At 36.0% G+C, this 14,099-nt stretch overlaps 1 protein-coding gene across 1 annotated transcript; it reads left to right on the top strand.

The window, feature by feature from the left end:
* Positions 1-7,095: 7,095 nt before the first annotated feature.
* Positions 7,096-8,149, top strand: LOC129941445 (uncharacterized). Its single transcript, XM_056050073.1, has 3 exons — positions 7,096-7,200; positions 7,264-7,483; positions 7,538-8,149. The coding sequence occupies exons 1-3, from the start codon at positions 7,122-7,124 to the stop codon at positions 8,082-8,084; spliced, it is 846 nt and encodes a 281-aa protein (XP_055906048.1). The 5' UTR covers positions 7,096-7,121; the 3' UTR covers positions 8,085-8,149.
* The last annotated feature ends 5,950 nt before the right edge of the window (positions 8,150-14,099 follow it).

Here is a 14,099-nt window from a genome sequence, read left to right on the forward strand (position 1 = left end):
TGCAACAGCTGAATATCCCATACGACATATCGACGCGGGGACTTGCTTTGGTTATCCTTGTGACAAATATCTTGAAAAAAAAAATGTTGTAAACAAAGAAATAAATATTTGTACTTGAACAACTAACAACAGAGTTAAGAAAAGTCGTTTACTTGGTTTATTAGGTTTTCTTCAACTAGTCTTCTCCAGATGTGGTTCAATAAGAGCGCAGAGTATCTCAAATGTTTAAGGAGACATCCTTGTTATTTTAAAGAAGTGCTCTGGGTGTTTGGTTAAAGTTCAGAGCATGGAATCTTTCTTCTCTTCGCAGATTAAGATAATGCATATAGCAACTGGAAACGATATCGGTTAAATGAATTGCGACGCTTGTTTTGTTCGTTGCGAAATACATTCACAGCTGAAATCCGTTTATCCAAAGCCCAGATTTTGTCTAATCAACTAAATTCTTCATTGAATATACGTAAAATTTGATGGAAGTAGCGTAACGCTGGTATTGGTAAGGCAAGAAATGTACCTGCTAAGGTAACGATGTTGATGTTAACTTACTTAATAAATTATTTATCTCACGCCTTTGTCGAGTTCATCGAAAATATTTCGTTTAAAAAACATTTAGATCGCCCTTGTTTCAGTTTTCGTTCTATGATGATGCTGATGTTGTTGAAAGACTGCTTTCTGTAAAGTCAAGTGCTGTAGGTCGGGACAATATTAACCCTAAATTTTTCAAAATGATTTTGAGAATTCCGCTGCCATACATTACATAGGTATGCATTTAATACTATTTTGGGGCCTGGAGTTTTTCCGGACCTTTTGAAGAAGCAAAAATCATAGCACTCCAAAACAATCTGGCTTTCGAAAAAAGCACAACTGTACAACAGCACCTTTTTGTGACTGAAGAAATAAGACATAATCACTGGATAATTTTCAATCTTGCTTGATTTTTTCAAGACTTTTGACACTGTCAATCACAACATTCTGTGTAAAAATCTCTCCGCTAAACTTGTATATTCTTATATGACTAACAGGAACAAGCAATTCAATTTAGTGACTACTTAACCTACTTCGTCCGGTATTCCTCAAGGGTCGATATTGGGTCTTCTACTATTCTGTATATGTCAATGAACTTCCAAGTTTGATCAAAAACTGTTTCTATCATCTGTATGCCGACGACTTTCAACTTTATATAATTGTCCTCTTGGACTCATTGAGCATTGCGCTTCTAATATCAATGAAGGCCTTGATAAAATTTCAACCTGGTCTAGGTTAGGTTATAGTGGCTGTTCAAGATGGAAACGGACACACTTAGGCCAGTTTAATGGCCCATTGTGATGCCATATGAATCTTGAGGCTTCCTCCTAAGCTCAATGGAACCAGCGTGAGTCCCTTACGAAACGTGAGAGGTGAATTATACCCATATGATTTAGATCGTTTAAATCGTTAAAGAAGAATTCTCCTAGGTAATTCTTGCGTTTTCGAGCTAGAGCAGAGCATGTGCAGAGAAGATGAAGAACCGTTTCTTCCTCTTCTTCGTCCATACAACTTCGGTTTTTATGAATCCCTGCTTCATTTGATTAGTAATTACCTTTCGGATCGTTCAATACAAGTAGTATTGGATGGATTCGAGTTTGAAAACCACAAAATAAATGCTGGTGTGCCCCAGGACTCTGTTTTATCTCCAACACTCTTTCTCATTTTTATTAATGATCTCCTGTCTGCAACTTCTAATCCAATACATTCTTTTGCTCACGATAGCACTCTTAGCTTTTCATATTTTTTTTTCACATTCATTCACATCCCTCTTTTTTGGACAAAATACATCGTCGACATTTTTCTTGTCTCACCCTCTTTTACCTTTATTTTAACGGTTTGTGCTCTAGAGAAATAGCCAGTTGCATTCCTCCCCTTAAACAGTTTAACCGTATTGCTGGCGCTTCTAGGAATGCACATTAATATACTTTCGGATGCTGTGGCAAGGTCCGTCATATTTCTGCCTTACCCCGGCAAGCGGCTCTGCCGGGGCTGACCGTCTTTCCGCTTTACTCGTGGGAATACAATGAAAAAATTTAAAAATAAACAAACAAACAAAACAATTATAAAACAAAAAAATCGCACCAAGGCTGCCAATGCGGTCACATCACCTGAAAAGGCTGTCGAGCCAAATCAGGTGTGTGAACGTGTTGTCAACCCTGTGGTTGCAACTAGTGGCGAGAGTCCTTCTCCCTCTACTAGCCGCAACATATACTTGAAGGAATTACCCGTCAGTGGAACAGCTGTGACGCTCGGCAGTCCCAATGGCGGAAATTCCACACCCCACCTCTTCCCCGCTCCTGCTAGGACGTCGCAAGCGACCCCAAAAAGGGACACCCCATCCGGAGAGACAAAATCTGCGACATGTGGAATTGACTCAAAGGGTGAGGGCACACCCGGATTGGCATCGGTAGCGATTAAATCTGGAGGTGGACCCACATCTGTGACACACGGACATAGTTCTGGGCCGGCCAAAAAGAAGTCCAAGAAGTCACAGGCCAATCGAGACCAACGCAATGCCGAAAGGATTCTAGCCGCAGTCGGTGTCATACCGGCGGCGGAAAGAACCCCAGAGCAAACGCGTAAACTCGAGTGGGCTAGTGGCTTTCTTAGCAAAAAAGCTAAACCGACCTGCGACGACTCAACGTCAAAGCGAGATAGGTCTTTCGAGGGTGACAAGCCCGAACCAAAAAGGCAGAAGGTGCTTTCCAACAGCACATCAGCCGTCAACAAAGATCTCTCCTTCAGCGACGCGCTCAAAGGTAAGATCATTGCCGCGGTCATTGACAGGAGTCATGTGGATGGTAACATCTCTCATGATCATTGGGCAGAGGTCAAGGCTCACCTCGGTTTCAGATTTTTATCTGTTATCGAGGAAAATCCGGGGCCTCTCCCAGACACAGCCGATGCAGGATGGTACCAAAATCGTATCAAACTCATCGCCTGTGGTGATCAGAGATCTTTCGATCTATACAGGGTTGCTGTCAATGGCTTGCCAGAAGTCTGGCCGGGTGCCAAGCTCGAGGTTGTTGCAAGGGAGAATATTCCTTGCCGGCCAAGAGCACGTATAATGGTTCCGGCTCTTCACAACTGTCCAGACATGATCATGAAACTGATCAAAACAAGTAATCCGGACCTGCCTACTCACGACTGGAAAGTACCAAAGGTTGAGAAGGAGACAGTGGGCCACTATAGATCGGCTCTCGTGCTGATCAATAGGGAATCACTGGCTCTACTGGTCGCGACCAAAGGCGTGATTAGGTATGGTTTTGTAGAAATCATGATGCGTATATACAAAAAAGATGAAGATACGCTAAACACGCCCCCCACAGAAGCCTCTTCAGCGGAGGGAAGCGATTCATTGGCACCGAAAATGGAGGTCGATGCAACACCAAAAGTGGAACCATCGACATCCACAGCCCCAAATAAGCCATCCGAAGTGGAGGCTAAAACTACAGTCGACAGTAACTCCACATGGAGACTGAAAACGCCATCTTAGGCATCACCCAGAGTGAGGAAGACCTGCTTAGGTCCTCCTCAGACGAGGAAAACGCCGACAAAACAGTGGTGGAGGTTGAACTGACTAATAGTAGCAATGCTGCGATTAGTATAGATTAATCTCCATCACGCCATCATGGCCACGTACAACCTGATACTCCGACTGCATATGAACAAGGAAGACATCGTCTTAATACAGGAGCCGTGGGTCTCAAACTCCATCATCAGAGGTCTCAGAACTCCTGGCTATAAAATATTGTATGCATCGGAGAAAGGTGAACCAAGGTCATGCATGTTAGTAAAAAATGACTTAAACATATTTTTACTCCCCAATTACAGCGACAAGGACAACACCACCGCTGTCCTAACAACGGATAAAGCCACCTACTGGCTCATATCCTCCTACCTTGGCCACGACAGCAAAATTCCAGGAAACACCTTGAGGAAGGCAATTTCGGACGCGCAATCGAAAAAAGTTGGTCTCCTAATTGGTTCAGACGCTAACGCCCATCACACGGTATGGGGTAGCTCTGATATAAATGAGAGAGGTGAGTACTTATTTGATTATTTACTAAGCACCAACCTACTCATAAGTAATATTGGTAATGAACCCACTTTTGTAACCAAGAATAGGAAAGAGGTACTTGATATTACACTTACCTCTGACTCGATCCACAATATGATTTCAAACTGGCATGTCTCAAAAGAGAATTCCTTCTCTGACCACAAAGACATTCAGTTTGAGCTCAAAGGTGTAGCAAATACATCTACGGGATTTCGAAATCACCGGAATACTAACTGGGAGCGTTATAGGGAAGTACTAGCACAACTGTAAAGATAAACTAGACCTTTCTGTAAATCATCTCACCGAAGCCTTAAATGAATCAATGAGATCTTCATGACCTGTAACCATTTTAAAGGGTAAAAAGAAACCTTATTGGTGGCGTAAAGAACTAGAACCATTCAGAAAGAGCTGTCGCAAACTCATCAACAGATTTAAGTACACTAGATCTCCTTCTGACTGGGATTTATACAAACAAGCTCGAAAGCAATATAAAAAAGAAGTAAGAAAGAGTAAGAGGTCTTCTTGGAGAAATTTTTGTGGTAAAATAGAAAATACTTCAGAAGCCTCAAGACTCAGGAAAATTCTCTCAAAAAGTCCAACAATACCTAGTGCTTTAAAGACAGAAACAGGCACATGGACTATCACAGATGAAGAATCTCTTAACCTGTTATTAGACACCCACTTTCCAGGTAGTTCTAACATACTCAACGACTTAACATCAGAGTCTCAAGCTTCTACAAGCGATTTAGTTGATCTAATAACGCGGGAAAAACTGCAATGGGCCATAGACAGCTTTGATCCATATAAATCTCCAGGACCAGATGGAATCATTCCGGCCGAACTACAAAAATGCTCAGACATGATTATTCCACCATTGGAAATCATTCTGACAAGCTGTGTAAGGTTGAGATATATTCCCAAAGCCTGGAGAATGGCAAAAGTAGTCTTCATTCCCAAAGCAGGGAAACCCTCACACGTTAATCCTAAAGATCTACGACCAATCAGCCTATCATCCTTCCTTCTTAAAACCTTGGAAAGATTGATTGAAGTTTATATCACACCTAATTTAAAACCATGTTTCATTTCCACAGCTCAACATGCTTACTCTAAGGGAAAATCAGTAGAATCAGCACTTCACTCACTGGTACGTACTATTGAACATTCCCTCGAATACAAAGAATATAACCTGGTAGCGTTCCTAGATATTGAAGGAGCTTTCAACAACGTCAGTTACCAGGCGATCACAACAGCAATGGATAAGCTGAAATTAGAGAAGTCACTCATAGATCTTATAAGTCTCATGCTCAAAAGCAGGACAATAACTTCTAACATGAGAAGTTTTACTACCACCAGATCGGTGAATCGAGGCACTCCCCAAGGTGGAGTCCTTTCGCCTCTTTTATGGAACATGGTAGTAAACGACTTACTTACAGCATTGGAAACAGAGGGTTTCAAGGTGATTGCCTACGCTGACGACGGTGCGATATCCGTATCTGGGAAGCACCCCCAAGTTCTCTCGGAACTCCTACAAAATGCCCTAAACAGGCTAACTAAATGGGCTAAGCAATGTAGATTGGACGTCAACCCACACAAAACAGAATTAATACTCTTTTCGAGAAGATATAAAATTCCTCAGATTAGCCCACCCAAGATTAGAGAAATACCATTAAGCTTTTCCGACCAAGCTAAATATTTGGGCCTCATTTTAGACAAAAAACTAAATTGGAAGGCAAATATTGATGAAAAAGTCAAAAAGGCTACTGTAGCGCTTTTTACTTGTAAAAAGGCCATAGGATCAAAATGGGTCTTCTCCCCAAAAATAACCCACTGGCTATACACTTCGGTAATCAGGCCGATACTCATTTATGGAGCCGTCGTATGGTGGACCGCACTGGATAAGATGGTAAATCTAAATAAACTCATTAAAGTCCAGCGGTCAGCAGGTATGTGCATAACAGGAGCACTTCGCACAACACCAACCGCAGCACTGGAAGTGCTTTTAAACCTAACACCACTTGACATCTTCTCTAAAAAGGTGGCTGCCAACTCATGTGTAAGGCTTAGAGCCACCTCTCAATGGACCAGTAACAATACTGGACATACAACCATTCTAGACAATTTCAGATCTATCCCAGATCGCTTAGACTATACCATCCCAAAAATGGTATTTGGTAAAAGATTCCATGTGTCCATCCCTTCAAGATCCTCCTGGGAAGAAGAGGGATCCCTGGAAGACGATGCGGTACACTTCTACACTGACGGTTCAAAGACCGATCACGGAGTTGGAAGTGATATCTTTTTAGAACAACTGAATCTCAGTCTATCCTATAGACTTCCCAATCAATGTAGTGTATTCCAGGCAGAAGTAATGGCGATTAAAGAAGCACTATCCTGGCTCAAAGAAAACGTTATATCTTGTAAGGATATACGAATCTTCTCGGACAGCCAAGCCGCTCTTAAATCTCTCGCGTCTGTCTGTCTGCGTTTGATACATTTTTTGCGTTCATTTTGACTCTACTAATAGAAAAAAGATCCACAACTTTCAAAATTTGGAGTCAGGTTAAAGTTATCATAATTCACAAATTATTACATAATTTTTGCTGCTCTTTTTATATTATTTGTTCTAAAATATATTGACTTATATCATTTTTGGAACATCGATACTTTTAAACATCTTCTTTTTTTCCAGCTCGTCAACAACACCAAACAATATTAATAACCTAATTGCAATTGATTAACTATACCACAAAATAATCAATGATGATGATAGAAATCTCTTTTCTCTCACTTTAATGTCTTCCAAAAATTGATGACTAGTCAGATATTCAACAACATTTTATTTCAATATATTTGGTTGGCTATGAGTAACTATAATGTTAGTTGGCATCAGAAAGAACAAAATTAATGTTTTTCTCTGATAAGAATTCTTTATCTTCAAAAAAAACTACTTCTTTTTGCTATGTCTATCTTTTCAGCGGAAATCGGTTATAAAAGTTGCTGACAGAAATGCAATTTCAACAGAACTTGATTCGAAATGAACGTGTTTTTAATTTCACTGTTGATTGTCACTTTGGCATTGGCAAATAGTTTTGCCAACGTTGTTCCATCAAATGGTAAGTTAAATTCTTTTGAATTAAAAACATTTAAAGTGATTCAAGACTTATATAAATTTATAGAAGAAAAGAATCTCTTGAATGAATCGACAACTCTTCTCGAAACATCTAATCTGACCTCGACTCACAATGAAACAACTCTGGATATGACTGAAGCTTTGGCTGAGCTCTTAACTGCCTACAAAAAGATTATGCCATGTGGCAATGCTAGCTTAGGTGTCCCTCCAACGGCACCCTTCCGGAACCCTTCTGTCAAGCTTAATTTCAGTGGAGAATTTTTATCGTAAGTAAAAATTGATTATTTCAAACCAATTTAGACTGAATGTTTGTTAAACAGCGTTAAAGGTGAAATTGATAACCTGGTCATAGACGGACTCGATGACTTCCTAATCGTCCAACTTGCCCACAAAGCCTCTTTGAATCACACCGAAATGGACATTCTCTACAAAAATATCCAGATTTTGGGTAAATTCAACCTCACCATCGGAGCCGATTTAGCCGGATTCAAATATGTCCAACCACTTGAGGGTTTCATTAACTTCCAAGTTCTGAATATGCGCACAACCTTTGGTATGAATATTGGCCAAAATGAAGTCGGTGGAATACAATTCTCGAATTTCGAATATACCTTACAAGTTGGTGATATTGTTGTTAATAATTTGAACACTAAATGGAGTGTGGCTGTGAATAATTTTGCCAATCAATATATTCGTGATTTTTCAATGTTGTTCCTTCAAACCAACAGAGAGATGTTCGGTAAAATGTATTCGGAAAGTTTTATGGAATTGGCTAATAAGGCACTCTATAATGTTCCATATAGTTATTTGGGTTCATCTATTGTGGAGTCTGTTAAGTTGTTGAAGTCAATGGAATGTAAGCAGTAAATTGCTCTTTTTTGAAAATATCGATGAAAATATTGTATTGAAGAAATAAAAAAACAAAAGCCGAACATTCTGTGTTTCTTTTGTAAAATAATTTTATTTTATTTGTTTTTCTCAGTTTATTAATAATTTTAAGGAACAGAAAGAAGGTACGTCAGGTATAAAGGCATAAGTCAAAATGTGACAAAAGTCTAAAAGCACAACGGGTAAAAGTTATCATTAGTTGTACAGCATTAAAATTAACCATTTTTGGGATACTTTGCAATTAATCTATTATTGTGCCTTCAATTCAATTCCTACAAAAAGCATGGATTGGGAATAAATGGCTGGCTAAAACTTAAATCTACTCGCTCATTAGTTGTGACATTTTCAAGTTTGTATTACAACTTTTTCTAAGTTTAGTATTACCTCAGCTAAGTTAAGGGTTTTTAAAAATCTAAAAGAACTTTGGAATTATGAAACGGAATTTATTTTAGAATGATAACTTTATTACAATTTATAAACGGATGGGTTTTCAAATGGAAAACATGTACAGGAGGACTCAAACGTCCACAGGTTTTTCTAAAAAAAACACCTCTATCTGTCAACTCCTACTCTCACCTCCTCGCCGCCGTGAACATCGGGTGCCAAGTACCTGAACTAGAGACGGGGTACTAACCCCAGTGAAAAGTCGTTGGAGGTAGAAAGCAAGAGAGGGGGAGAGGTGTTTCCACTATGACATCTCTCCTCATTCAGAGGACAGCGGAGGAATTCCCCGTTGGATTCAACGATTGCGCCTTCAATTCCAGTAAGGATGAGCTACTTAGTGAAGACTTTATAGGGCTTCTACGAAATATTCGGAACAAAGCGGTCCTTGGAGTTATACTATGATCTGGCACTCCAGGTTAGGGTTTGTGTCGTCAGGGTGTTATCCCGACCACCTACAAATATTTAGTTGCGAAGCACCAAAAAGCCTCGGATACGGATGGATTTACTGATGACGAACTAAGGGAAAGAAATAAGGACAACGAACCTTGGATCTGTCCGTGGAATGTTAGGTTCCTTAATACACCACGTGCAGCCGAAAAGTTAGCGGAATCCTTAAACTGCTGCAAGAGAGCAAGGCAGATATTACCGCCATGCAAGAAGTGCGTTGGGATAGACAGGACAAACGCAAACTAAAAGAATGCGATGTATACTACGGCGACTGTTACCGTTACTGTTGTTGTTGGAACTAGAGACTCAGACAAAAAGTGTTCAGTTTCAACAGCGCATCACGACAATCCGCATCAAATCTACATTTTCCAACATAAGCCATCATATGCGCGCATGTCCCAACAGAGGAAAAACATAAGGACACCAAAGTAGTCTTGGAAAATACACCGAAAGAAAAAAGGTTGGTTGATTCAAATATGTTTCATTGTTGGTTGACAATGCAGACACAATTGTGAAAATTACTACAATTGTAGTCAAATCAACTAAGGCTTCGTGATCGAATCAACTAATCGAGCATTGTTGATTTTTTTTCGTGCTAAGTATCATGAAAATAGTGATATCAATCACATTCATAGCTGATTCAAACATGATTTAAATGTAAAACGATAATTCAATTGTTGATTTCATTGTTGCTTAACTATGCACGATGTAAGCAACAAAAATCTTAAAAATTTATGAAATTGAGTACGTCTGTGATGATTCAGCCAGGACTTTTCATGTATTAACAACTAAACGTTGTTGATATTTTTTTGCCTTTAGATACCATAAACATTAATTCATCGATCACTCTTATAGTTAATTTTGAATACTATTTCAATAAATGAAAAATCAATCACAAACGTGTTTGAAGAAGCAATGTTTAAAAATAAATCAACAAAGCAGCGATATTCGCGCTTTTTAAGTATCGTAAAAATAATCACTCAATCACATTCATAGCTTTAAAATAAAAAATAGTAAAATTGAAATGGTACGTTTCCGTGGCAATAACCAACGTTTCATGTTAAGATTAACCAAGCAGACTTGGTGTAGTTGTAAATTGTTAAGTACTATATAAAAAAAATCAAAATGTATATACATTAGTTTTAAACGGTCAGAACTCTTTTACTTGTTTGTATATCACAGAAACAACCAAACAAGCGAAGGAAATCTTTCTGTTTATAAACATAGTGAATCAACTATCGCCTTACGTGATTTCACTCCTAATTGTTACATTGACGAAGAGTACAAACAAGCCCATGTTATACTTAAAGAATTACATTAGATGCTAAAATTGAATATCAAATCGACCGAGATCGCCAGATTTAGAGCAACTAGTTGTACGTAGCAAAAACAAAATTAAATAAATACAATCATTTTTGTCCTCTTTTTTTTATTTTATTAATTTGAGTTTAATTCATGCATCATAAGGGAGTCTGATATAAATGTTTATGAAGTTCGCAGCAAAAGACAAATATGTTTAGAACCGTTCTGCAACCAGTCCTTAAAAATCATATTATCCTGTAGTAATCCCTAAACTAGAAACTCATAGAAACGATCCCGTATTTTTTCTAGTTATGCTGAAATCTGTTAGAGAATAAATTCCACACAATAGTCTCACCGTACACATTAAACGAGCTTATTCCTAGGTTTTGGTTAGATAAATGAAAATTCACATTATAAATAACTTTGTTACAGTCTGATTGCGAAAGCTCTCACGAACGGTGTTTATCCAGCTACATACATGACAAATATCTAATTTAGAATAAAATATGGTGTTTAAAATAAATAAAGTAACATATATTCATTAAAAACTTCTGTAAGGTACGTGTCTTCTCAGACAAAGTTCAAACATATAAATAACTTAACTTGACAAGATCAGAGGTGCCTTCATTCCAAATTACTAGTTTTTAAGTAGTGTTCAGAAAGCACCCATTGACATGAAGATAATTTGAGCACCACAGTGTGCATGTTTCAATTAAAAAAATATTCCTGAAAATAAAAGTTAAGGACCACATAATAGTTAAAAAATGGTTTTTGAAAACTTAATTTTCTCGGAAACGGCAGCCAGAGTTACAATTTATTTTTTTAGTATTTTTACGATACATATTTAAATTAAAAAAAAAATATTATCGGAAGTATAATATTTTAATAAAGAAAGATTATGGAAAAGCCTCTAAAAGGGGGATGAAAATCAAAACCAAATTCAAGAATTTTTGTTTATTGTTGTACACATTAGTTAATTAAATAATATGGATATATTTATCCTTTAAAAATTGCATTGTTTAAAAGCGTCTCTTAAACTAAAAAGAAGTCAAAAGGACTCACCCTAAAAATTAAAATTTCGCGCACCTCGTAAAAATGTTGATAATATTTTAATAAACTTTGTAATTCTCTAATTTGTTTTCATAAAATCTTTTGTTGAAATTTAAAAGTAGCTTTATACTGCGGGAAACACGGCCATATTATCTCCATCACGAACATTGTTGCAATTGAGAATGATTCCAGTATGGTCAACAACGTACGTGATCATAAGGACGCGCTTTATCGATAATGGCATTATTTTGTGTCTATTGCTCATTCCAGTGTGAAAAGTTCGGCAGTTTTTAATTGGGGAACAATATTTGTAAGCGTTACCACTTTTTAAAAAAGTCGAAGTATATTTGAGGAAAAAGGCGAAGTAGATTGAGAAAAAATAGAAGTAGATTTCCTTAATTAACTTTTTTTTATATTAATCTATGTATAGTGTATTACTTTAGCACCGCTTACCAGAAATACCTAACAAAAACAAACAGAAAAGAAGAAAAAAGAGGTACCTACAGGCGAAGGATTATCGCCCAACAAAAATTATATAATAAATTGGAAAAAGTAGAATATTTATGTTAGAGCGAAATTCTGCAAATGCACACACAAGCTTTTCATAAAATTCGTGTACTTTTGTGATATACCGAAAAACAAATATATTTTTCCTTTTTTGTAGAATTGCAGTAGTTTTAGAAATAATGTAAATTTCAATATTTTGGAAATGATGCGAAGTAGAAAGTGGATTTAAAATTTCTCAAAGTAAAGTGGTAACGCTGGTCACTGGCAATATTTTAGATTTTAAAATGATTTTAGGCCCTGTATCAACTGAGTCAAAAAATATCGAATATTTTATTTCATTAATAAAAAAAAATATATGTAATACTTAAGTGGCTGGTTTCATATACATAAAATAGAACTGGTTCTCAAAATAGAAAGGATAATTGTAAGAAAATGGTTTTTTTCTGATCCTTTTTTTCTTTCTAAAAATCACTCTTTTTCTTTTGAGAATAAATTCTTTTATAATCATTGTAACCAGCCACTTACAGTGCATCAAAATATCATAATTTTAAAAAAGTGATTTATTTTGAATTTAATTTGCTGTCCTTCATATTTCAAAACGGACATTAGGCACCTATGTAATTGTAACCATAATCAGGGTCACACGCATGCACTGTCATTACATTATTTACTTTATGTTTAATTCGCAAGCGAAAAATTGAATCCTGTGCCAAAATTCTCAAAACTATTTGGGTTGATATTAAAAGATAGGTACATATGTATATATTTAAGCAGAAATTTTGTTAATAAGTTTAACATATTTTATGATGACTTTTTTAGTTTATTTAAAACATTTTCTTTATTTTTCTCTTTAATAAAGTTTGACTGATGTGTGTGTTACCAAAAAAATTTTAAATAATCTTCAATAATTTTCTGGGTTATTACTTTCCTACGTTTTTTATTATTATTATTGGACAAACAAATTGAGTGAGGAATATATAGAGATTTGTTCATGCCATTAAAAAACGCACTGTTTAAACCCGTCTACAACTAAAAAGAGAGAATAGAACTTTCTTTAAAAACTGGTATAGCCTAAAAGCAGTCATACACTATTTGTATATTTGGAAATTGGAAAAAAACAGATGCATAATATTTATGAAAAAACACAGTCCATCCCATTGATTTCCTTTTCCTCCAACCTTGCAAGAAATCAATATTTGAATAAGCTTTGTAATTATCATTTTCCACATGATAATCTGATGTGTTGTCATTAAATTATTTGTTTGAGTGTAAGAGTAGCTTAATACATCCATAATAGTGCTGTTAACACGAATATAAAACTTCCATCACGAACATTGTTACAATTGAGAATGATTCCAGTATGGTCAACAACGTATGTGATCATTAGGACGCGCTTCATAGATAACGGAATTATTTTTCTAGTGTTAAAATTTCAGCATTTTTGTCGTCGTCAGTTGTAGTTAGTGTTTATACATTGAAGTGCACGCATAACAACTATATTGAAAAAAGTGGAAACGGGGTAAGTCGAAAACTTTTATCATTAATTTGTAGTTTCGTTACAATTTATTATATTTAATTTCAGAAACCTTATAAAAAAAAGCATCTTTAATAATATTCAGAGTTCCAAATTAGAACTGGAAAAAGGTCGTCGTCAGTTGGTATTTGGACATAACAATTATAATAAAAAAAAAGTGGAAAAAGAGTAAGTCAGATATTTTAATCATTAATTTTGAGTTTCAAAAACGCTTCTTCTTACAAAATGTATTTAAAAGACGTGATAAGTTACAATTCTCTTATTGAAAGTAATGATAAAATTAGTATTTTTAATGATGTTCATAAAATTAATTGTACTATTTTGTTAAAAAATGTTCCATCTATAATATGTGAAAAAAATAATAATATCCAGTTACATTGATCATTTTAACGTTTTAGAACTTTTAAGATTCTCAAAATTATTATATTTATATTATCAATGGATTTCATGGGCCTCCTGTGTCTTTGCTTTCAAACTCTAGTATGAAAAATTGTATAATTTTAAAGTTTTTTTGAATAATGTGTTTATTTTTAATTTTATTCCTTAAGAACATTGTTTAAAATTCAAGAAAAAAAATAAAACAATAAAAAACAGTTAAATTAAATGAAAATCAACTTTTTATTTTAGCTTTTTAGAGTTCACAGATTTTAAAGTAAGTATAAAACCAAAAAACTACTGAAAATAAAGCGTTGTCAAGTAATCACAGTTGT

The sequence above is a fragment of the Eupeodes corollae genome, chromosome 1 (genome assembly GCF_945859685.1).
Source record: "Eupeodes corollae chromosome 1, idEupCoro1.1, whole genome shotgun sequence".
Classification (NCBI taxonomy): domain Eukaryota; kingdom Metazoa; phylum Arthropoda; class Insecta; order Diptera; family Syrphidae; genus Eupeodes; species Eupeodes corollae.